This window comes from Odontesthes bonariensis, chromosome 9, assembly GCF_027942865.1.
Source record: "Odontesthes bonariensis isolate fOdoBon6 chromosome 9, fOdoBon6.hap1, whole genome shotgun sequence".
Classification (NCBI taxonomy): Eukaryota; Metazoa; Chordata; class Actinopteri; order Atheriniformes; family Atherinopsidae; genus Odontesthes; species Odontesthes bonariensis.
The window spans coordinates 38,486,893-38,512,434 of record NC_134514.1 but is presented as its reverse complement, the minus strand read 5'-3'; the positions used below and the strand labels follow the sequence as shown (position 1 = coordinate 38,512,434).

Genomic DNA, 25,542 nt, shown 5'->3' with positions numbered 1-25,542 from the left:
AGATACTTGCATCACATGTAAAACAGACGTTTTATTTGAATGAACAAAAAAGAATGGATTAAAAAAATGTAGACAATAGAAAGCAAATACATCAATTCTTCCACTTAGAGGTGCGTCATTTGGAAGACCCCAAGCAGATAAATGTTGCAGGAAAAATATCAGGCCAGTGTGTGATGAGTCAAACAGTTCAGAATACAGCTTTAAAATACATAATTCAGATGAGATTTTCCTCTTTTAAGGTGACACTGGCTGCTCGTAGACTCTTAGCATCATGATACCAAAGCCGGTGGGCTGTCCACATCCACATAATCCTTCAAAAAAAAAAAAAAAAAAAAGAGTTAATAAGGCAATGTATTATGTACCATCTTTTGAATGTCCATCTGTAGCAATGCAGCTAGGGTGTGACAGATTAGCACTTCATGAAATCCTTTATTTCTATTTTTTTGTTCCAAAATATCTAGTAAGATTTTATAAGAAAAAGAACTGGTTTACAAGTTGCTTAGAAGTTTATTATAAAAGCCAACTTATGATGGAAGTGTTCTGCCAAGAGAAATGATACCTTAATTCACAATGCATTTAAGATGAACACGTTCAACTTAAAAACAATGTACACATGCTTTACTGTTTAGGAGACTAAGCAGAACTTTAGAATAGCTGTAGTCTCTCTGAAAATAGGATGTCAAACTATTCTGTTTGAAAACAAGCATACAGAAACTTCTGGCTTTATGTGTTCGATTAAGGCAATATAAAGGTAAAATTGCACTTAAAGAATTGAGAAAACTTTCAGACAAACTTTCATTCCAAATGTAAATAGTTTTAAAGATGCTGTTGCTTACTGCATCATTTTCAATGATGTTCTCCAGCATGCAGACGATGTCTGTGAATGAGGGCCTCAGAGTGTGAGGCTCCTGCCAGCAATCCCTCATGATGTGAAGCCTGTGGGTTAAGAAATGATAGTGATTCATAAATCATAATTCACTTCGTACTAAAAACTCTTCATAGCTGACTCTATACAGCTGAGGCCAGAAAAGAATGAGTCAGCGTTCAGGGGGGGGGGGCTTCATCATTCATCAATGTTTATTTTCAAACTGCAGCACAGGGTGAAACACTTCCAATTAGAGCCTTGTTTTGTTCCTAATATCAGTGCAAAACTGATGTGGGTGTAAACATATTTACATCCTCGTTGCATACATTTCTCATCTATAACTCTCACTTCATACATCAGACTCATTTCTAAGCCAAAATTCAAATCAAGTCCATTCAGTTGGGAGCTTATTCCTTCTGTTTCTGGGCGAGAGACGAGGTATACCCTGGACAGGTTACTAATCAGGCGACAGGTCACAGGGTCAACAAAGAGACAAACAACCACACATACTCACACTAATTTCTGTGCCCAATTAAAAATAATAGATTAATGTAAAATGCAGGTTTTTGCATTGTGTTAGGAAGCCCGAGAACCAGAGAAAAAACCCTTGCAGGCTTGAGTAGAGCTCCACATAGAAAGGCCCATCTGAGATTCAAATAGGTAAGGCAACCTCTTTAGATTAGGCCAGTTTTGTAATTATGAATAATGCTAATAATAAAAGAAAAAAGAATGAAAATAAAAAAGAAATACTGTTAGCAGGTGCTTCAAATCTTTCTGAGACTACGGAGAACTTCATGTGATGACAGAAATGTCCCTATAAATGTTGAGTGGGCTTGAGGTCTGGCAGATAAAATCCTTAACAATCAGCACACATTAAACTTCTTTGGTCTTCAAATGACTCTTTTAAACTTTGGAGGTGTGTTTGGGCTCATTATTCTCCTTCAGCATGAATCCTCCTCCACAGAGATGCAAACCAGAGGGTGCATCAAATTTCTGAGCAGTGGAGCAGTGGACCAACTGAATCAATAGGATAGAGATGATTTGGTGCAGGTGTCCAGCCTTATACCACCCCAGACTTGTATGTTCCCACCTCCATCCAATCTTCACTGTGGGTTTCATTCTTTCCACGATTATGTCCTTATGTATACGTTTCGATTATATTTGATCCAACTTGGATTCACCAGTTAACAGGACTTATTTCAATCATCCCATGGAGAATGCTGGAATTTGCTAGTCCATTCTGACCATCACTATCTGATTATGTTACTTTGATCTGCCTAATCCTGCTTTGGATACAGCTGTGTAAGAAGTGTCTTAAGAAGATTCTCTTACTTATAATTAGAATGTCCCTTGTTACTTTCATTTGGCTCTGTATTCATGTTTCCCATTATCACATTGCTAATTAGTACACAATGGGCCTCATGCAAGAACATTTTCGTATTTTTATTCTAAATTTCTCTCACTTTTTTCGTACGGTCTCGTACGAACACGCCACGTCAGATTCAACAAACGCTCCTAACTTGGGAAAAAGAGTGTAAACGACCTGCGTAAATGATGAATGCCACCGGTGCGTATTTAAGGGCACGTGCACAAGGATAGTAGATTTGCATACTCCACGCCCAAAATGATACCATGCTTCCTCTCTCCTGTGCCAGGAAGTGTTGAGTGTTGAGTCATGAGAATAGCATCAAGGAGCAAAAAGAGCAACTTTACGGGCTTTATGGGCTCATTCCGTGTTAAAAAAAAAAAGACATTTGTGGGTTGATGAAAGTCAGGGGACTCTCAAAATCCACACACAAATGCAGCGAAGTCCACAGACCAGAAGCAGTTTGTAAATCAAGTTATATTTGTGTGTGCATCAGAAATACATTTGTGAATCTTGTCCTGCACGTTTGTGAATATTGAGACCGATTTAGCTCCATACACTAAGGCATCCAAAAGTAGCAAGTCAGCCGCTGGTTACGCTTCCCATTGACCTTGTTATATACAGAGTCAAATTAACCTTCAATTAGTGCCTAATTCAAGTCAAACAGAATAATGTCAGCATCATTTTGGGGTATAATGTATATATTTGTTTATGTTTGCTTCAAAGTAATTAAATATACAATCCATTAGTCAAGCAAACTTGATTGGAATAACAGCGGACTGTTTTAGGAAACTCCTACGACAGGTCTGGATCACTCGTAAATTCTGTTCGTACCTGAAAGAAAACGTAAAATACAAAAAGATTGGTGAATGCGCAAATTCTCTTAAATCACTCGTACGCACGATTTAAGAACAAATCTGTGCGTACGAACGGTTGTTGCATGAGGCCCAATGTTCTGCTGAAAAATTGAGCACACAAACATTTTTCAGGTGAATAATGGCCGCAGGTTAATTTACTTGAACAGCCTCTGATCATATCCACCCACATGTGGCTGCTTCTGTGGAAGTGATTTTGTACAAAGGAGATGACATGGTCACTGCCACTGTTTGTCATCAGTTTGACTGCTGATCAAAAGTAAGTGTAGAATCTTAAATATGTCTTGCTTTACATGCAGATCTAAATGATACATTTTATATTTGTTAGTTTGCTTTACTGGGGCCTCAGAAAGCTTTTTAAAGTTAGACATAGCAACACATAATTACATAAATTCAGTTTTTTTTAAAGCTGCGGTCGGCAACTTTTTTTTAGTCATATTAGCTTGAACTGTCATGGGATTCTGGAAGTAGAATATTAAATAGGCTGTTTAGGAAAAATAACGAAACCTGTAGCTCCCTCTGAAGCCTGTAATCATGCTTGCAAAAACCGAGCGCTCCCGGCTGTTTTTAACCAATCAAGTTAGGGTGGAGGAATCCTACCTGTCAATCACAGCTTGTGCACACGCTGCTGAGCGTGAGTCTGCCCCAGCTTGTGTGCGCTCACACTGGTGTGAACTCACGTGCACAACCTCGTCCACAGAGGGGGAGGGGTTTGGGGGGCGATTCGGAGCTTGTTAGAGGTTGGGGGAGGGACCTGAAAGTTGTATCAGTTCGAATTTTCCGACTTTATACTCGGAATTTTGAAAACCTGCCGACTGCAGCTTTAATTATTCAATGAGGTTTCCCTTACATCTCTGGTCGGCAGCCTTCAGGGTTTGTGTTCTTATGGCCCATGCAGATGTGGTACACCACTTCCTCTGATGTCTCTAGGTTTGGATATGGTAAGGTGCCTGTGAATTTGATATTTTCATGTTACTATAATTGCTTTTGAAAATACATTTTAATGAACAAATTCCCTTTATTGTGTGTGTAGTCACTTAAGTCACATTTTAATGTGCTTTACTTCGGATAGGAAACAATTAGCATATGTCCTACTTGTCATCATGTAGATGTAGATCATTTTTTATTACTTCAGAAATCAGTTCAGGTTTAGGGAAACAGCTTTTAAATTAGATTGCTGGCCTGTTTCCACCTCGATATATTTAGTCAGATTGTATCAGTAGCCCATCCATCCATCCATTATCTATACCGCTGAATCCGTCGATCGGGTCGCGGGTGGGCTGGAGCCTATCCCAGCAGTCAATGGGCGAGAGGCGGGGTACACCCTGGACAGGCCGCCAGTCCATCGCAGGGCCACATAGAGACATACGAGACAAACAACCATGCACGCTCACACTCACTCCTAAGGACAATTTAGAGATGCCAATCAACCTAACATGCATGATTTTTTGGACAGTGGGAGGAAGCCGGAGTACCCGGAGAGAACCCACGCATACACGGGGAGAACATGCAAACTCCACACAGAAAGGCCCCAACTGGGTGTTGAACCTGGAACCTTCTTGCTGTGAGGTGACGATGCTAACCACCACACCACCGTGCAGCCCCGATATCAGTAGCCCATCACCATAAATATTCAGCAAAAGCCATAATAACAGCTGATACTGTGATTGAATTACAGGGTTCTTCCTGATCCAGTGACTTACCAAACATCTGCATCTCCCACAGCACAATGCCAAAGGCCCACACATCTCCCTTAAAGCTGTAATATTTGTTCTTGAAGTACTCGGGGGGGTACCAGCGCAGCGGTACACGCTGCTGTAGGCACACACAGGAGGGAGAATGTGATTTTACACCCAGAATATGAAAAACCCACTGCAATTTAAAACCAAAACACAAACAGTGAACTAATAGAAACAAAAGTAAAATTTCAAAATAATTTGATACATCCATATTCAATGTAACGTGAATGTAATACATTGGTAGCATTTTGGTGAATTTCATGGTTGACATTACTGACACTGTTACAACTCTTACTGCTGGTCTTTCTCTAGATTGAGAAACATGAAGGTTCTATGAAAGCTGTTTCCTGTTAAAAAGGATGTTGCTAACCCTCCACCCCCTCAAACACATATGTATGCGCACACACACACAAACACAGACGCACAAAAGATTCATTTTTCCATTTCAAACATCAGGCAACAACATACAGTCTGCTAAATGAGAAGGTTATGACATTTGTAGTAGCTGGAAAACATTTATCACACAAGTTTAGAAATCACATTTTTACCAACTGTTGAACATGTGTCACTAGTTCATAATGTGCAGAAATGATTTGACAGAGAATTAATGGTATCACTTGACACAATAATGCACACAAAACCAGACCGAAACCAGCACACAATGACACCAAAAGTGAGACCAAAAGTCAGACAAAGTGTGGTCCTTGTTATTGGTTTTGATCCAAGGTCATTGCAGAGAATTTAGAAATACTGTTCAAATAAAGAAATAAGAGAATTTTGATCTAACAGTGAAGGTTAAACTAACAAAACTGGAAAAGCTCGAGTCATATTTGGATTTATTTGATTAAGTATGGATCATGACAAGCAGTGACACGTGTGCCGAAATCACATTAAAGCTATGGTAGGTAATCCTAGAGAGCTAGCAAGAGAGCTAGCAAGATTCGAAAGTGTCCCCTCCTCTAAGCTCCACCCCCCCCTCCCCATTCCGTCAGTGCTTCATCCAAAGTCGGTAGAACCGCGTGCGCACACGGAGCAGGGAGCCGACAGAGGGGGGCGTAGGCAGAAAGCAGAGGCATCTGATTGTTTTTTTGTAGGCGCTCCAATCCGAGATCAGCGTCCCTGATCTCGGATTGGTCAGCTTTTTCTCAGTCCTGCAGCTGCCACAGAGGTCTGATTATTTTCGTCCCTTTTTCTAAATACATCTTGTATAGAAAAGAGAGAAATCAACCCGGCGCTCAGGTGTATCACGAACAGTCCAAAGTGGTGCTCTTGGGGTAGGGAAATCCACGATATGAAAAGAAATAAGTCCCAGGCACTCAAAAGTAGAAAAGGAAGAAGGTATAAATAAAAAGCCTTTAATGACTTTGGCTAATCATAATAAAATACCAACATGTTTCAACCACCACCGTGGTCTTCATCAGGGCAAAGCAGAAGTCACAGACTGAACAACGGTAAAGACAATTAAACCCCACACCTGGATCAGGTGTATAATTAGTGTGCCACCAATAACAATTGGAAGAGTAAGGCGCACCTGTCATAGAGGAGGGAGGGAGGGGGAGGGGGAGGGGGGGGGGCATAGATCACAATACAATAATTGTTGTATAAGTACCAGCATGACAAAAACAATAAACTCTTTTGATATACAAAATAGCAAATGGGCAGATAATAACATCAGAAAAACCTACAGACAAAATATCATAAAAAACATTTGAACTCGATATCTTCATTAAGGCCTGGATACCTAGCGCATCTAACTGGTGGATCCAAAACGTCTCACGTTGGTTGAGCCTGCGGATCCGGTCGCCGCCTCTATCTAAGGGCCTGATGTGCTCCAAAGCCTCAATTTTTAGCAAGGAGTCGTTCTTATTGTGCGCTTGTAGGAAATGTTGGGCCATCTGGTAGTCAGCATTAACAGTGCGTATCGCATATTTATGCTCAGCAAGTCGATCACGTAGGCGTCTTTTGGTGCGTCCTACATAGAACACACCTGGGCACGGACAGGACAGACGATAAATAACAAACGTGGTGTTACAATTTATAAAATCTTTTATTCTATATTCCTTATTGGTTTTAAAATCAGTAAATGCTTTTGAAGGAATAAGATGAGCACAATGAGGGCAATTATAACAACGGTAGACTCCCAACGGTCTCTTGAGCCAACTCTCCTTTTTAACAGGAGGAAGATGGGTGTGTACGAGTCTGTCGCGCAGTGTCGGAGCTCTTTTGTAGGAGACTAAAGGCGGTAGCATGGTTGCCGCGTCTGTCACGGCGGTGTCGCACCGTGACGTCAAAATGACGTTTCAGGCCTGGCGCTTCCCTTGAAAAGACGGCGCAGCGCGTTGTCGTGCACCAGTCGATTTTTGTAACTTGGCGGCGCCGAGCACAACGAACCGGATGGACCGATGTGAGACCAGGCTCAGTGAGGAGGTGCGTTTGTACAGGCAGCTGTACGAAACTGCAGTGAAACAGCACAGGGACCACGTAAACTCCCCAAACTGGTGCACAGAGATTGGCAGAACTTTGGGGAAAGAGGGAGAGTTCTGTAAGAATGTGTGGAAGAAGCTACGGGACAGATACGTGAAGGCAAAGAAGAGGGTAGAGACTCTGTTGATGCCGGGGGCTTCAAACCTTCACCTCTTTTAACTGAATTAAAAAATTAAAATGATCTGAAAACTGCAGCAGTATCATTAATTACAGTATTCTTGCTCTTGACAGCGGCATTGTTTTCTTCTCCACTTTCCTGGTTGTAGAGTAGAGGTAACCTTCATGTAGCAGCGCCACCTCTGTGACGGAGAAAATTGCAACTACTGGCGCGCAACGACTTGCGCCACTATATAGGGTCCTATGGCGGGCACGAACTCGTGACGTCATCAACACCGCTCGCGCGAGCAGACGCAGCAACTATGCTAGAGCCATAACGGGGGTTCAGGAAAGATCTGTTGCAGATCAGGGTCCGAGTTAATAATGGCCCAATTATTCCTGATGATCCGTGTAACCTGTTTGGCCTCTGAGCTGTATTGTGTAACAAAAAAGGGTCGAGATAGTTTATTTCTATTAAGGCTCTTTTTAATCAGAGTGTCTGAGCGCTTCAGAGCCTGCGCTCTTAACCGGGCTTGCGCCACTGTATCAGGCTTGTAGGCTCTCTTCCTAAAGCGGTCAGTCATGTCATTGGCCTGTCTTTCAAACTCCGCCTCATCATTGCAGATGCGGCGTAAACGCTGGAACTGACCGAAAGGGATGTTATCAATAAGGTGCTGTGGGTGAAAGGAATCGGCTCTAAGAATGGTGTTGCGAGATGTCTTTTTCCTAAAGATGGTGGTGTGCAGATTACCTTCTTGGTCAATAGAAATAGTGAGGTCTAAAAAATCAATTTTGTTTTGCGAGTACTCAAGGGACAGTTTAATATTAGGATTAATAGAATTAAGATATTGGTGAAATCCCTTAACTTGAGTCTCGGTGCCATTAAACACAAATAAAAGGTCATCAATAAAGCGACCATACCATGTTAAGCAATGATAGAAAGGATTGGTAGAGTTAAAGACATGAAGTTTTTCCCACAGTCCCAAATATAAACACGCGTAGTTGGGTGAAAAGCAACAACCCATGGGAACACCTATTTTTTGTTTGTATAGCTCATCAGTAAACACAAAAACATTATTGTAAATAATAAACTCAGTAAGGTCCACAATAAAGTCTGAAGGTGGTCTAATGTCCTTTCTTTCAGACAAAAAATGTTTTAATGCATGTAAACCCTCTTCATGGTCGATATTAGTATAAAGGGACTCAACATCCATAGTGATGAGATATTGAGACCTCACATTCCCAAGCCTAGATAGGATGTTCAACACATCCACAGTGTCCTCAATAAATGACGGTAAAGTCCTAACAAAAGGTTTAATCATAAAGTCAACAAACTTAGATGCCAGTTCAGTAAGGGTACCATTGCCGAAATAATAGGTCGCCCCGGAGGGTTGTCAAAAGGAGGCTTATGCACCTTGCACCTAAAAATGCGGAAGTTTAAGCGCGACAGAGAGGACTACGACAGGGGTCAGGTGTATCGTTGGAACCAACAGCGTACATCCAGATTCCACCGACAGACGCATCATTATTCGGAGCGTCAACCACGCCCCCGCCAACCTAAGGTATCCTTCAACTTAACTTCTAGTGACGATGAGGGCCGCTCCTGTGGCTCTGAATCCGACCATTTTTTGGAGGAGGAGTGGCCGCGACTTCAGACCAATCGGAAGGATCAAAGAAAACGCGCCGGGGCCGTAGGGGGAGAGGAGCGCACTCGGCCACCAACACTGAGACAGCAGCCGAGGAAGAGATTTCCTCTGTGATCAACCTCTCAGGTGTACCCCTTTCCAATGACCAACTGACTGTATTGTCCAAAGGTTTGTCGTTTGCACCCACCTATAACTCCAACTTGTTCAACACGAAAGTGGATTTATTCCGCTTTTATCGTAATTTACACCTTAAAGTATTCTATCACAAATCTGGACATACATGTCTCCCTGCTACTATAAATGGTGACATTAGCAGCACACCTGATTATTCTACTCCTTCTAACATTCCTAGGACTGACACTTTGTTCAAACCCAAATCCTACTTTACTCCAGTGGTGTCGAATCCCTCTCTCGTTGCATTTTGTAGAAAAGTGGATTATGAGATACAACATGTATTTGGTACACAGTCAAGACCTACCCAAAAACTTAATTTGACTTCGAATGAACGCAACACTCTCACAGAGCTCTCTAACATGGACGATATCATCATACGCCCTGCTGACAAGGGTGGGGCGGTGGTGGTTTTATCTAAAGAGATGTATATTGTTGAGGCAACACGCCAATTGCAAACAAGACATTATGAAAGACTACATACTAATCCCTTGCCTACATTGACTGTGACCTTTCATAATATGTTGTCCCATGCTGAGAAAGAAGGATGGATAACTCAAAACGAACGTAAATATATGACTATTGAATTCCCTTCTTTAGCTACATTTTATTTACTTCCCAAGGTGCATAAGCCTCCTTTTGACAACCCTCCGGGGCGACCTATTATTTCGGCAATGGTACCCTTACTGAACTGGCATCTAAGTTTGTTGACTTTATGATTAAACCTTTTGTTAGGACTTTACCGTCATTTATTGAGGACACTGTGGATGTGTTGAACATCCTATCTAGGCTTGGGAATGTGAGGTCTCAATATCTCATCACTATGGATGTTGAGTCCCTTTATACTAATATCGACCATGAAGAGGGTTTACATGCATTAAAACATTTTTTGTCTGAAAGAAAGGACATTAGACCACCTTCAGACTTTATTGTGGACCTTACTGAGTTTATTATTTACAATAATGTTTTTGTGTTTACTGATGAGCTATACAAACAAAAAATAGGTGTTCCCATGGGTTGTTGCTTTTCACCCAACTACGCGTGTTTATATTTGGGGCTGTGGGAAAAACTTCATGTCTTTAACTCTACCAATCCTTTCTATCATTGCTTAACATGGTATGGTCGCTTTATTGATGACCTTTTATTTGTGTTTAATGGCACCGAGACTCAAGTTAAGGGATTTCACCAATATCTTAATTCTATTAATCCTAATATTAAACTGTCCCTTGAGTACTCGCAAAACAAAATTGATTTTTTAGACCTCACTATTTCTATTGACCAAGAAGGTAATCTGCACACCACCATCTTTAGGAAAAAGACATCTCGCAACACCATTCTTAGAGCCGATTCCTTTCACCCACAGCACCTTATTGATAACATCCCTTTCGGTCAGTTCCAGCGTTTACGCCGCATCTGCAATGATGAGGCGGAGTTTGAAAGACAGGCCAATGACATGACTGACCGCTTTAGGAAGAGAGCCTACAAGCCTGATACGGTGGCGCAAGCCCGGTTAAGAGCGCAGGCTCTGAAGCGCTCAGACACTCTGATTAAAAAGAGCCTTAATAGAAATAAACTATCTCGACCCTTTTTTGTTACACAATACAGCTCAGAGGCCAAACAGGTTACACGGATCATCAGGAATAATTGGGCCATTATTAACTCGGACCCTGATCTGCAACAGATCTTTCCTGAACCCCCGTTAGTCTCTTACAAAAGAGCTCCGACACTGCGCGACAGACTCGTACACACCCATCTTCCTCCTGTTAAAAAGGAGAGTTGGCTCAAGAGACCGTTGGGAGTCTACCGTTGTTATAATTGCCCTCATTGTGCTCATCTTATTCCTTCAAAAGCATTTACTGATTTTAAAACCAATAAGGAATATAGAATAAAAGATTTTATAAATTGTAACACCACGTTTGTTATTTATCGTCTGTCCTGTCCGTGCCCAGGTGTGTTCTATGTAGGACGCACCAAAAGACGCCTACGTGATCGACTTGCTGAGCATAAATATGCGATACGCACTGTTAATGCTGACTACCAGATGGCCCAACATTTCCTACAAGCGCACAATAAGAACGACTCCTTGCTAAAAATTGAGGCTTTGGAGCACATCAGGCCCTTAGATAGAGGCGGCGACCGGATCCGCAGGCTCAACCAACGTGAGACGTTTTGGATCCACCAGTTAGATGCGCTAGGTATCCAGGCCTTAATGAAGATATCGAGTTCAAATGTTTTTTATGATATTTTGTCTGTAGGTTTTTCTGATGTTATTATCTGCCCATTTGCTATTTTGTATATCTAAAGAGTTTATTGTTTTTGTCATGCTGGTACTTATACAACAATTATTGTATTGTGATCTATGCCCCCCCCCCCCCCTCCCCCTCCCCCTCCCCCTCCCTCCCTCCTCTATGACAGGTGCGCCTTACTCTTCCAATTGTTATTGGTGGCACACTAATTATACACCTGATCCAGGTGTGGGGTTTAATTGTCTTTACCGTTGTTCAGTCTGTGACTTCTGCTTTGCCCTGATGAAGACCACGGTGGTGGTTGAAACATGTTGGTATTTTATTATGATTAGCCAAAGTCATTAAAGGCTTTTTATTTATACCTTCTTCCTTTTCTACTTTTGAGTGCCTGGGACTTATTTCTTTTCACATCTTGTATAGATTTCTCTCAGGATACACGGACCATTTCACCCAGTATTACAAAATGTGTTTCTGAACAGGATTACCAACCATGTCTTTAAATGTCGCCAGTCTGTAATCAAAATGGTACAAATTGAGTCCAGCATTGAGTAAGATCTAGCTTAAAGGGACACTATGTAATATATTAAGTCATTTATTAGCTCAAATCAACATATTCATTCATAAATTAGTCCTCATTGGTGTAAAATGATCTCTGTCAAAAATCTCACTTATCCTCCTGAGTGAAGAATAACTTGTCTGTATCTACATAGAGCGGGCAAGCTCTATGGAGGCTGCCATGTCCTTCCGGTCTATGAAAAACGACGAAGTGCCGAGAGGGACATAAAGCACTTCGAATCGCGTTTTCCCCAACGCCAGGCCTGCAAGCGGAAATGACGTCATTTTGACGTCACGTCCGCCGAATGGCTTATTACAGCCGCTAATGGTAAAAAGATTTTATCTGGTAAATTATCCCACTAATAATGCATTGATTGTTACCAAACTTCTGCCGTAGTACACATAGGCTCTTAACTCACAAAACAAGGCATTAGAAAGTTTGTAAGTTTACCGGGAGTTTATTTAAAAGAACACTTTCCAGATAGCAACTACACACTGCTGCTAACGCTAACGCTGCGTCGACGTCACTTCCGGTAACTCCCGGAATATGACTAATTGCATTGTTTGCACACCAAAGGCTATGTCAACTTATGTTATCTGACATGTTATCTGCCATCTGTATTTATAGTGTTATTGTATGTGTGTTATGTAATCCTTTGTACTGTATGTCTTGATGTCTTTTTGTTTGTAGCTTCTTGAATCTTGACACATACCGCCTGCCGTAGTTCAAGAAGTTGCAACGCACATTTGAAAACGCGAGGCGCTAGAGAGCAAATTCATTCGACTTTTCAAATAAAATTGCACCACTAGATGGGGAAGAAATTACATAGTGTCCCTTTAAGGACTAGTAAAAAATGACTATGAAAATAAATATTAAGTGATAATATACCATAACCGAAGTCGCTGCTTATTGAAGTAGCATGTTCTGACAGCTTTAGTTATCCGGGGTGTAGAAAATGACAGCAACAACACCAGTGTAACATAATCTTACCTGTGGATTGTTCCAACGACTGCTGCGGCGGCTTGCCATGCGGGTCAGGTCTCGGGCCAGGCCAAACTCTGCTACTTTCACCTCCCACGGAAACTTGCTGACCATGACATTCCTCAGAGCCAAGTCACAGTGCATGATCTGCACAGAAGAGCACAACAACACCGCTCAGCATGGCTCCATTTGGGAATTTTACCTTTGGAATTATTAATGCTTAAATTTGTCTTATATTACAATATGATTTAGTTGAATATGGCTAGATATGTCCAAATGGTACAGAGAATATCCAGATAGCAGTGGACTCCGGGGCGGATCCGCCCTCAAGCTGGGCAGGTCCGCCATCCTGATCAACCGCTCACCCCGCCTCCACCCTGGTATTTTGGTCACTATATCATCACTCATTCATATAAGTTGACTATACACAGGTTATTTTTTTTACTCTTAAACTGCATTCCTATGTTTAGAAATGCTATGTCTGAAGTATGTGACAGATTGTCTGTTTTGGAGTGCATCACTATGTGTATCCTGTCACATTACAAATTGTGATTATGATGGCGGAGGATGATAACTTAAAGGGGATAGAGAATCAAAATCGTCTTTTTCCCGTTTTTGGTGTTAGTCCTGAGTCTCCCCGCTGTGGAGAGAACACACTAAGTGCCAGCAAGTGTCAGAACCTCTGTTTCAAGTTCTCCCCTTTTTTGAGTATCCCCCATAAGAGTTACAAGCCCATTTTTGTGAAAAAGTGACGTCACTTTTTCAGCAATCGCCCCCCCGCACCCAAATCCACAGCCACCCCGTTTCAGACACGCCCCTTCGGCGAGAAACAGGAACAGGTGTGCCTTCCAAGGCTGTGAAAGCGGACTACGATCGTTACATATTCTTCCCCCGGAAAGCAATGTTCGCGATCAATGACTTTTATTTATTTTTAACAGTATCCCCAACCGCCGACTTTTCCTTTGCGCTGCGCATTTCACGGAGTACAGTTTCACAAAGCTCCGTTCCGAGCAGCTCATGGTCAGTTCCGACAGGGACAGACACAGACTGCAGCGAGCTGTGTCTCGCTCCGGTGATCAGCTGCACGTCTCCAGGACTATGGGGCGAGCAGGTCGGATCACAGCTGACCCTTCTCTATTTGCACCGCTCCCCTCGGGCAGGAGGCTTCGGTCCATTTGGACCAGAACCTCCCGTCACAAAAACAGTTTTTCCCCCCTTGCAGTTGGACTTATGAACACTTCATAATCACCTCATAACCTGCCCCAGTCACTTTACCATCATTAAAATTGCACTAATGAAGCTGCACTGTTGTTGCTCTGTATATTGGATACTGTGTATTGTTGTACACACCTTGTACATTTTGTATTCATATATTTTTATTCTTTATTTTTTATCCTATGTTACATGTTTGAACATTACGCCGCAGCAAATTCCTAGTTAGTGAACACTGGCAATAAAACGTATTCTGATTCTGATGAGCTTTCTTTTCAGTCGGTGTATTACTCTATAGCTCTGTTTTCAGTGAGAGCAAGGGCAGCCAATCAAGCAACGGCAACCTGCATTTCATAATGAGGTTGCCAGATAAGCTCTGAAACGACGGAAAAAGACGCATTCTAAACCCAGCATAGTAACAGCTGTTTCAGAGAGCCTTTTAGGGAGGTTCTGAGCCATTACAGACCCAACCAATTTATTTTGGGCTACATATCACATCACAGAACAAGGATTAATGCCCCATTCAACCTTTCTCTATCACCTTTAATTGAAAATCTCCTTTTGAGATTACAGATTCTGTCAGAAAAAATCCTGTCGCTCGTGCTTCCACCACAGATTCTATAATAGGACAGATACGCCACTCACGGTGCATTTCCGGTTTCCAACGAGGCGATTTTGGTTGCAGTTCCACCCTCTTTCCACGTGGGGCGCCCAATTTTGGAGACCAGAATGAATGGAGTCCTATGGAGCTATACGCCCGTTCGTGCCCTTATCTCAAGATATAATTTTTTCTCTAGTAATTCGAATGTTGTTTTCGAAAGAGGGTGTTTAGAAAATACCCATGGCTGAGTTTTAGATTTTTAGAGCCACTCATTTGCTTAAAAAAAGGATTTGAAGTGTATATGATGTCATACATAGCTGGTCGACCAGCTGTCATTAGCACAATGCTAGCGCGTGGTGGACAACAAGAAGCCAACCTGTAAGAAATCAAAGGGATATATGTACTCGTTCAGTAGATTTTTGACTTGAAACCCATGTTGAGCTCTCAGAAACTACATTCAAATCTGAGCGCTCTTGAGGAGACTTAGGTGAAACTGACCATTTGTAGCATCTAGCTCCATTGGGCCCCATTCATTCTGGTCTCCACCGACGCCCCCAGTGGAATTCTGGTGGAACTGTAGCCAAAAAGCCGGTACAATGGGGCTTAATACAGAGTGGCAAGGCTGTTCGTTATAATGGCTGTGCTTCCACTGAACATGATGTCTGCAAGCATGCCATCCGGTGGTTCAACCTGGCAGCAGATAGGGGAACCTCAAGGAGACGCAGAACACACGAGGTTCACCCTGCTGACCATGTCTAAGCACAGCACAGCACATGTTATGCCAGTTCTTGTTTTTTTTTTATTGTTCATTTAAATGAGTGTGTGAGTATTAATAAATACATTTAAGAATTTCCATAATATTTTTTCATGTTTTTTGTGTCCATTATCTTATTAGCCACTTGTAGTGATGTGTTGGTCAATCTGGTGTTTGTGCCAGCTCTTTTAAGTGAACTCAATTCCACTTAATTGGTTGTATCCAACCAATCATATGATCACAAGGATCATACTCTAATGTCCCATATATCTCCAGGGAAGTTGGTGGAGGTTACTGTCCTGGTATGGAGGATGAGGGAGGCAGGGAGAGCAGTACAGCACAATGGAAAGCAGATGAGATGAAGTACCCAGAGAGAACCCATGCATGTACAGGGAGAACATGCAAAGCACATACAGAAAGACCTCTGGCTGGATTCTAACACCTGCAACAGTGCCAACTGCACCCCTGTGCAGCCTCAAAACTGTACATTTACTCGTAATAATAACCCAATTTTAGGTCTTTAGCAGCTTCACAATAAATCATTTTCAGGTGTATAAGGCTAAACTGGTGGGGTTTTTATGGAGTCTTTTCTAGTTGGTAAGCAAGTTTTTATCTGTATCTACTTTTGTTAATGAATTCATAATAAATAAAGGTTCTGGACCAAATGAGTCCACCTCCATTATAAGTATAATACACGGATCCAAAACGGCTCCGGGCCGGATGATGTGTTCTATGAACGGATCCAAAATGGATCCGGGCCGTATGTGGCACTTAATGAGTGGATCCGGATAGGGTCCGGGGCGGATCCGACCCGGATCTGTTCCAGTGTGCAAGTGGACTCCGATCCGGGTCCGTTTTGCGGATCAGTTCCTGAGCCTACCCTAAATCCGGAACGGATCCGGTCCGGACACCGTTTGCTATCTGGGTATACTAATATCACAGAATGTGTGTACAAAGACACAGAAGATGCTGTATTGCCTGAGAGACGGGCTGATGGCAGTTGTCTAATTTGTCCAAAATTGTGCAAAATGTATCCAAAAATAATAGAAAATATTATCTGATATGTACAAAATTATGCAGAGTGTACAAAATGGCAAAGAGATGTTCAAATTGAAGCAAGGTGTTACCAAAAGATGTGCTCTTAGTATTTCAAAAGTGATACAAAGTTGGTCCAAAACAAAAGGAAAAGTGGCATAAAACAAACACCGAATGGTGCAGGATGTGACCAAAAGAGTAAGAGACTTTTGTTTCCATACCAGTTGGATTAAAAAACGGTCATACTTGTGTTTAGAATGGAAGACACTGTATTAACAATGGAATCAAATGTGAACCAATAAATGATCATTTATGATATACATGTTTCCAAGCATGGGATCAATGTGTTTCAGTGCAACAACACATTTCTTTAAAATGTGACCAAATGAGTCATTTTTGGCATAAATTCCACAAATGTAAAAACGATACTCATATGAACAATGTCATTCATCTAAAAACATATTAACAATGTTATTCAGTCACAACAACCTGAGATGTGTTTACCATTTTGGAGCGCAGGTGCTGCATGGCCAGAGCGATGTGGAAGGAGGCAATGGTAAGAAGACTCTGCAACTCCGGGTCTCCACTCAGGTGAACTCTATTGGTCTGGAGGAAGGTCCTTAGGGTGCCATAGCTCACATATTCCATGATCAGAATGTAAGGCTCTGCACAGAGTTAGTCTCAGTCAGAAAAAAAGGTCTGAGGCTCTACAGGGCTGTGGCACATACAGTGTAAGTTTGTGAACCCTTAAGAATTCTCTATCCTGTCTTATAAAATGACTTAAAACATTACAGGTTTTTTTTTTAGATAAAAAAGATAATGGCGATAAGCAATGAAAATATTACACTTAGTCATTTATTTATTGAGGAAAACGATCCAACACTAATTTCAGTATATTTTCTTTTTCACATTATTTACTTCAGCTCTTGGATGTTGGTAGGTTTTCTCACATGGACTGCTTACTTTAGGTCCTTCAAAAACTATTTCCTAGCTAAGAAAACCAACAGATTGCACTGAAACTTGTCTTCAGTCCAATCTCCCGTCCTGAGCGTGCCTGAGGCGACTGTGGAGAGAAACGACTCCCTTTGAACAGGAAGAAACCTCTGGCAGAACCAGACTCAGGAAGGGTGGCCATCACTGCTGAGAGTTAAAGGAATACCTGGCTCAGCAGAGCTCGGTATTGTGAACACTCTGAGAAAATCCAATAGAGTCCAATATAGAATTAAAGTTCATATTCAGGCTGTCATTTTCAACATCTACATGAATATTAAAGTCACCCACTACAATGACTTTATCTGTACTCAGCACTAACTGGGATAAAAACTCTGAGAATTCATGGTCTCACACCTGACAGCGTATACTTTTGTCTTATTTGTTTAATTAGGTTCTCTCTTTTTTTAAGGACTTTTGTGAATATCTGATGATGCCTCAGTCCATATTTATGTAGAAGTACAACATATTTTAAAGACCAAACAAGCTATTACCCTTGAACGAGAATAACTGGAGAATGCTGGAGGAAATATGCTAGTTTCCCTCTTTCCTAATGCATAATGAGAACATATTTTTTCCTTGAAGAGAAGTAGTGGTCTGCAGATATATTTCTTTCACCTGCAGTGGTGTTCCAGTCCAGTAACTGAAGGATGTTCTTGTGGTGCGACAGTTTCTTCATTATGGAAACCTCCATTTCCACATGCTTGAGACGCACTCCTTGTGGAAAAAACATTGCAACTGAACAAAAGCCTTTTCAAATTATTTTATTGCATTAGACATTTTTGTGAAATTCTATTAATATTCTAGCTCCCCATCTAAAACGTTTTTTTTTTTGCAAAAGTTGGAAGGGATTGTTTTTGTGATTCTGAAAATACATTCTCAAACCTTTATTTTAAATATCAAAATTTGTTTAATATCCCCAGAATTTGTATTTCAGGCTCAGCTCTAAATATGACACAAGGAGCTGATCATGTTCTACCTATGAAAGCCCTGGTGTAGGCTGTTTCAGTATCTGCAGCTTTGATAAGTGACAGGGAGGAACAGCTGACTGCAGCCACCACAGACATGAATGAGACACTCTACAGAATGCAACATTTTCTCTCTGGGTAATCCCTTTCTTAGGAATTGAGACATAAATGGTTAAAGCTGTTTTCTTTAATATATGTTTGTGGATATCTTGCCAAATTGCCTTACAATAAAGGAGAATGTTTTTTTTCTATAATTTTGTGGGAGACAAGGACAATTTTGCTGTATATCTCCTCTTTAAAACTCCCAAAGCCAGGGCAGCTTTGCTTCAATATGAATGTCTGTAGTTGTAAAGCTCTCCACAGGAATGCGCTGTACCTTCCTTGCTGATTTTGCAGGTGAACATGCTGTGACCTTTACACGTGCCTCTGTTCATCCTGGCCTGATAGAAGACTCCCTCCTTCCCTGCTTTGATCAGCTGAAGCAGATTCAGGTCTGACTTGTTGACAGAAGGATCCTCAGACTGAAATAGTCAAGATGAGAATGTGTATTGTCAAAGTATTCATGATTACTGTGGAAACACCAAAGTTGTTCAGTTTTAGGCTCGGTTTAGAGGTGAAGTAACGATAGCTTCAGCTCAAAAACTAGCAGCTTTAGTATTATGGAGTTGAGAATATGCAAACAGAACAAGTGTCACATGAATATTTAGCCACTCCAATTTTGCCTTTGAGATTTCCTCTGGTGTGTATTCAGCAAGCTGCTGACAGAAAAAACTGGGTCAAATGTTTGAATCATGTGTCAACCTGAGGATGTCAGTGTGTGAGCGGTACCTGCTGCAGACCTTTCCACAGCCTCCTGGAGGCAGACCTGATTGTGGTGCCGTGCTGCAGAGGAGTCGGAGGAACAAGCTCCACCACTTCTTCTTCTGCTTCCACCACTGGGGCCGGCCTCGTCATGATGGGGGCTTCTAACCGAGGCGAAAACAACTTAGTCCTCTGGAGCTCCCGAACAGTCTGGACCAAGGAATGATATCTGCAAAATAAAGTATTGTTCATGGAAAATAACCCTGTAAAAGGTTTAGACGTAAATGATACCAGTCCAATAGATTCCGATACAATAATGGCCTCATTAAGTTAGAGAGTAGCCAGTAAGTGCTCACACATCCTGTGTATTAATTCTATCCTAATAAGGATTTTTAATCATCAGTAAACAGCTTTCATGTACAACTTAATGAGTAATGGTATCTTTAATATATTAAAGAATTTGTTTATTTGCAAAGCTAATAAATCAGTATCTTATTTTCAATAAAACATAGAGTACATATCAAATGTTTGAGGTGAGACATTTAACAATTTGTTCAATAATCAAGTTAGAAATCTCGGGGTAATATTGGACTCAGACCTGAACTTTAACAGCCACAATAAATCAGTAACATCAGCAGCTTTTTACCATCTAAAACACATTGGCAGAATCAAAGGAATAGTGTCTAAACCAGACTTAGAGAGACTGATCCATGCGTTTGTCTCCAGCAGGTTAGACTGCTATAACGCCTGCTCACTGGGCTCTAAACGGGCTGTAAGACAGCTGCAGTACATCCAGAACGCTGCTGCTCGAGTCCTGACTAGAACCAGGAAATACCACCATATTAGTCCAGTGCTCAGGTCTCTGCACTGGCTTCCTGTCGCTCAGAGAATAGACTTTAAAACAGCTCTGCTTGTGTACAAGTCTCTTCATGGTCAAGCACCAAAGTACATCTCTGACATGTTAAAGCCATATGAACCAATTGGGGCTCTGAGAACCTCAGGGAGGGGTCTCCTGCTGGGGCCCAGAGTCAGGACTAAACACGGTGAGGCTGCGTTTCACTTTGATGCTCCTAACATGTTTAAATCCAGGCTGAAAACAGCTCTGTTTAGCTGTGCATATGACACCTGAAAGTGTTTGATCTGCATGCTTCCCTTTTAATTTAATTAATTAATAATTATTTTTATGTTTTAATGATTTTATTTGCCTTCTTGTGATTTTATGTAGCTGTAAAGCACTTTGAATTGCCTTGTGTATGAACTGTGCTCTACAAATAAACTTGCCTTGCCTAAATTTTGACATTCAACAACATGAAAGGGTCTGTTTTCCATTAACAGATATTTGCCTCAAATTATACTGTGCACAATTTAATAGATAGGGGCATTTAGATGGTGATAAGTGGCCTACTTTACCTGCCTTGACAAGGATAATCAGCAGAGAAGAGTATTTTACTATTACTTATCATGTGTTGTTAAAATAAAACCCTGTTTTTTTTTTTTATGAGTAGCAGAAGATCTATGTTGAATGCACTTATGAGTGAACCAGGTATTCAGAAGTATTAACTCAAAGGCAGTTGCACTGGCTCATTGTAACTCTAACTCAGACAGATCTAGTGACAAGGTCAGATTGTACAGAATATTCAGTGTGAAATAATCTCAGCCTCTCTTACTTTTTCAGAAACACAACCCCCAGCACTGCGAAAAACAAGAGGGTGAATGAGAGAACACCGATGAGGATGCCTGCGTTCTGATCTGAAATGTTACAAAAAGAAAAATATGAACATGCTCTCACAACATGCCAGTGAACTACAGAATTCTGTATAAATCTGAATCTCTGAATTCTGACAGCTCACCTAGAAAAGGATTTTCCCTGGATGAATTACCACACCTCATGTCGTCTGCATATTGGGGATAAAACAGCCTTACCTGTGTTTTCTGATGATCAAATCCATTCTTACCAAACCAGCATATTTATCAGAAGCCCAGGTCACGCTTGACTGTTTGTTCTGTTAGGTGCAAAATAAGATATTATAAAACCTCATAAGTTTTGTAAACCCTTAACCTATCTGCATGACCAACTGCAGGAGCTGTTTGCACATCAACCACAACACAAGAAGAGGAAGTGAACAGAAGCATGAGGGTTTTAAAAGTCAGCCTGCTGCTGCTGCTCAGCACAGGTATCAGTCCAACTCAGAGTTAACCATTGTTACAACAACTCACCCACACAACAAAACTCAAACATGAAATGGGTAGTGATTGTGTGGTTCAGTATCACAATTTATGTGGACTGTAAAACTGATTTAAGTTCCTGGCAAAAGTTTTGTCTAAAAAAACCAGAAAGAAACTTTTCAACTCTATATTTCACTGTTGTGCTAACATGATTTTTCCACTGCTTTTAATAGTGCAAATACTTAGATTGTGCACTCAGCTGTGAAATTATGCGTCATTATGAGTACATGTCTTGTACAAAGGAGAGTGCATGAGTGTTCTACAAATTTTACTTCAAGCATCAACAATAAAAGTATATGTATGCAAAATCACTTCTTTCAGTGTTACATTTGTAGATCGTGTTCCTGTGAAGGCAGAGTCATGGAAGCAGCTTTTTGCCACTGTGGGTAACTTCTCAGGGTGGCTGGTAAATGAAGATCATAAAATAAAAAAGTGAAAGTACTTAATGACACTTCTGACAGCTTAACAGTGCCAAAATTAATTCAGTGTTAAATCAGTCCACCAAATTTCCATAACAACCTAAAATTAAAGCCATAACAATCAGTTATATTTGTTAAAGGAAATTCAGCTTTAAGTATTTGAAGTGAGGTGACCAGGAAAAACCCCTTTACAGAGCATATAAGTTAGAAGCATGCATGTCTCAGCAGCAGGGTGCTGAATTTGCTGCAGAGACCCTGTTCTGTGGTTTCCTCCCTCTGCTATAAGTATACCAAATGTCCTTAAACTGAGGGAGGGCAGCTTCTTACACTTGAAAAGCTAACATGTGAAAACTTGCACTCAATATACATTTGCACATACATTTTGCAGGTGTTTATTCATAAAGCCCCTTCATTCACAGCATTAAAAACAAATTCTTATCTTAACCCCTTAACGCCTGAATTTATACAACTGCATATAAAAAAATGTTTTGTGTGTGTTTTAGCCTTTAAGTAGATGGTAAATAATGCTGAGATTATTAATTTCACATTTGCACAAAAAATAAATAGAAATTTTGGTATGTTACAAATTTGCGAGAACAGGCATCCTGGTCAATTTGGAGTCAATTTGGTATGTTGCTTATTTGCAACACCAGGCATAATGGTCAATAATAAGATAACAACAACACAGTAATATAACAGTAAAAAAACAATGTTTTTTTTATTCACCCTTTTTTTTTTTTTTTTTTTTTCTTTTTTTGGGCAGGAAAGATTTCCTGTAGCGGTCCGTTTTGCATCCAAACTGAAGAAGCCTTTGACTGAAGAGACTCTGTTTTCTGATAACAGTCTCATGGAGAGGATGTTCAGGGTTGTCCATAATTCTCTTGATTTTATGCAAAATCCTTCTTTGCATTATTGTCTCCAGAGGTTCCACAGTCGTCCCCAGAACAGAACCAGCCTTCCTTATCAGGTTGTTGAGTCTTTTTAGGTCCCTGGTTCTGATGCTGCTGCCCCAACAGATGACGCAAGAGGAAATGACGCTCTCAACAACAGACTTGTAGAATATCTGCAACATCTTGTTGCAAACCTTGAAGGACCTTAGCTTCCTCAAGAAGTACAGTCTGCTCTGTCCTTTCTTGTAGATTGCTTCACTGTTGTGTCTCCAGTCCAGTCTGTTGTCCACATGAACACCAAGGTATTTATATTCCTCAACCACCTCCACTTCTTCTCCCATGATGGAAACAGGGTTTGATCTGACCCTGTTTCTCCTGAAATCTACAATCATCTCCTTTGTTTTGTTAACATTCAAGATGAGATGATTGTTCCCACACCATGCCACAAAGCGGTCCACCAGCTCTCTGTACTCAGCTTCTTGTCCATCTCTGATACACCCGACAACTGCAGAGTCATCTGAATATTTCTGTAGATGACAGGAGTCTGACTTGTACTGGAAGTCTGAAGTGTACAGAGTGAAAAGGAATGGTGAGAGTACAGTCCCCTGTGGTGCTCCCGTGCTGCTGATCACCTGGTTAGACACACAATTCTTCAGTCTGACAAACTGTGGTCTGTTTGTCAGGTAGTCATTAATCCAGGTGATTGTTGAGGCCTCCACCTGAGTCTTCTGGAGTTTCAGACGAAGCAGATCAGGCTGGATTGTGTTAAATGCACTGGAGAAATCAAAGAACATGATCCTCACAGTGCTGCCTGCTTTGTCCAGATGACAGTGGGTTTGTTGAGGCAGGTGTATGATAGCGTCTTCAACTCCAACTCAATGGCGATAAGCAAACTGCAGGGGGTCCTGATATGTGCTGGTTTGCTTACACAGGTGGGTCAACAGGAGTCTCTCCAGGACCTTCATGATGTGGGATGTCAGTGCAACAGGTCTGTAGTCATTGATGTCTGAAGGGTGAGTTTTCTTTGGTACCGGAACCAGACAAGATGTCTTCCACAACAGTGGTACCCTCTCTTGGGCAAAGGGGACAGCAGCATCTCCTGATTTGGTTGAAGACAAACTAGTGGAAGCAGAAGAATCCATGACTGAGGTGGAGGTGGAGATGTTACAGGAAAGCTGTGAGTCAGAGGAGGGTGGGATGTCTCTTTGGCTGGGAACAGGAGGGGAGGATGGTGAGCTTGTTCCTGAACTGAACCTGTTGAAGAATGTGTTCAGCTCATTTGCTCTGTCCAGACTTCCATCCATCCGATCCTCCCTCTGCTTGAGGCCTGTGATCTTCTTCATTCCTGACCACACATCTCTGATATTGTTCCTCTGCAGTTTACTCTCAAGCTTCTTTCTATACACCTCCTTGCTCTCTCTGATCTTGACTGTGAGCTGCTTCTGTATACTCCTCAGTAACTCCCTGTCTCGCTCCCTAAAGGCTCTTTTTTTCTTGTTCAATAGTTCCTTTAGCTCACTGGTGATCCAGGGTTTGTTATTAGGGAAGCATCTCACTGTTCTGGTGGGGATGGTGTTGTCCACACAGAAGTTTATATAGTCAGTCACACACTCAGTCATGGCATTAATGTCCTCTCCATGTGGCTTACAAAGAGAAATCCAATCGGTTGCATCAAAACAACCCTGTAAGGCTTCTTCAGCTTCCTGTGACCACTTTCTAACAGTCCTTTTTGTGACAGGTAGTCTCTGGACAAGGGGTTTATATGCTGAACAGAGAAAAACAAGGTTGTGATCTGATTTACCCAGGGGAGGTCTTGATTGGGAAATGTATGAATCCTTGACATTTGTGTAAAACAAATCCAATGTCTTGTTTTCTCTGGTAGAGCAGCTGACAAACTGTTGAAAAGTTGGCAGTGTAGCAGAGAGTGAGGCATGATTAAAATCACCAGATATTGCCACAAAAGAATTGGGGTGTTGTGTCTGTATCTTAGCAACAACGGAACTGATGACATCACATGCAGTGTCGGCAACAGCTGAGGGTGGAATGTAAACAGCCACCAAAACAACACTGGTGAACTCTCTTGGCAAATAATATGGACGAAAACTTACTGCCAATAGTTAAATGTCAGGACTGCAGAGACGACTCTTCACAGTAACATGTCCTGGGTGACACCATCTGTTGTTGACAAGCACTGCCAATCCACCCCCTTTCCTTTTCCTGCTACTCTTTAAATCTCGATCTGCTCGTACAGTCAGGAAGCCCGGCAGAGAGACGCTGGAGTCGGGGATATGATCCTGCAGCCATGTCTCAGTAAAACACATTATGCTACATTTCAGATATTCTTGCTGAGTCCTTGTCAAGGCTAGAAGTTCATCCAACTTGTTAGCTAACGATCTTACATTGCCCATGATGATGGATGGCAGAGATGGTTTGAACTTCTTCTTTCTCTCTCTCCTCTTTGCTCCTGCTCTGCATCCACGACGCCTCCTTTTCAATTCCAGTGGGATTTCTGGCTTCAGTTGTCGAATTATTTCTGCTTTTCCAATGTTAATCAGCTGCTCCCTGTTGTAAACCACCCTGTTGCTATGGTTATGCATCATAACAAAGGAGCAAAATATACA

The 25,542-nt window shown here is 41.5% G+C and overlaps 1 protein-coding gene across 3 annotated transcripts; it reads right to left on the bottom strand.

Annotated features, from left to right (window-relative positions):
* Positions 1-11: 11 nt before the first annotated feature.
* On the bottom strand, positions 12-21,515 carry LOC142388668 (fibroblast growth factor receptor homolog 1). 3 transcript variants are annotated; one of them, XM_075474193.1, is made up of 11 exons: positions 21,237-21,512; positions 21,054-21,135; positions 19,414-19,615; positions 18,962-19,106; positions 18,236-18,334; positions 17,132-17,292; positions 13,035-13,172; positions 4,810-4,921; positions 3,957-4,056; positions 837-936; positions 12-311 (listed from the first exon to the last, which is right to left on the bottom strand). In XM_075474193.1, exons 1-11 carry the CDS (start codon positions 21,274-21,276, stop codon positions 270-272), a joined length of 1,221 nt encoding a protein of 406 aa, XP_075330308.1. In that variant the 5' UTR covers positions 21,277-21,512; the 3' UTR covers positions 12-269. The 3 variants fall into 3 exon arrangements, with proteins under 3 accessions (XP_075330308.1, XP_075330309.1, XP_075330310.1); XM_075474194.1 differs by having other exon boundaries at positions 21,310-21,510; XM_075474195.1 differs by lacking the exons at positions 12-311; positions 3,957-4,056 and having other exon boundaries at positions 842-936; positions 21,237-21,515.
* Between the last annotated feature and the right edge of the window lie 4,027 nt (positions 21,516-25,542).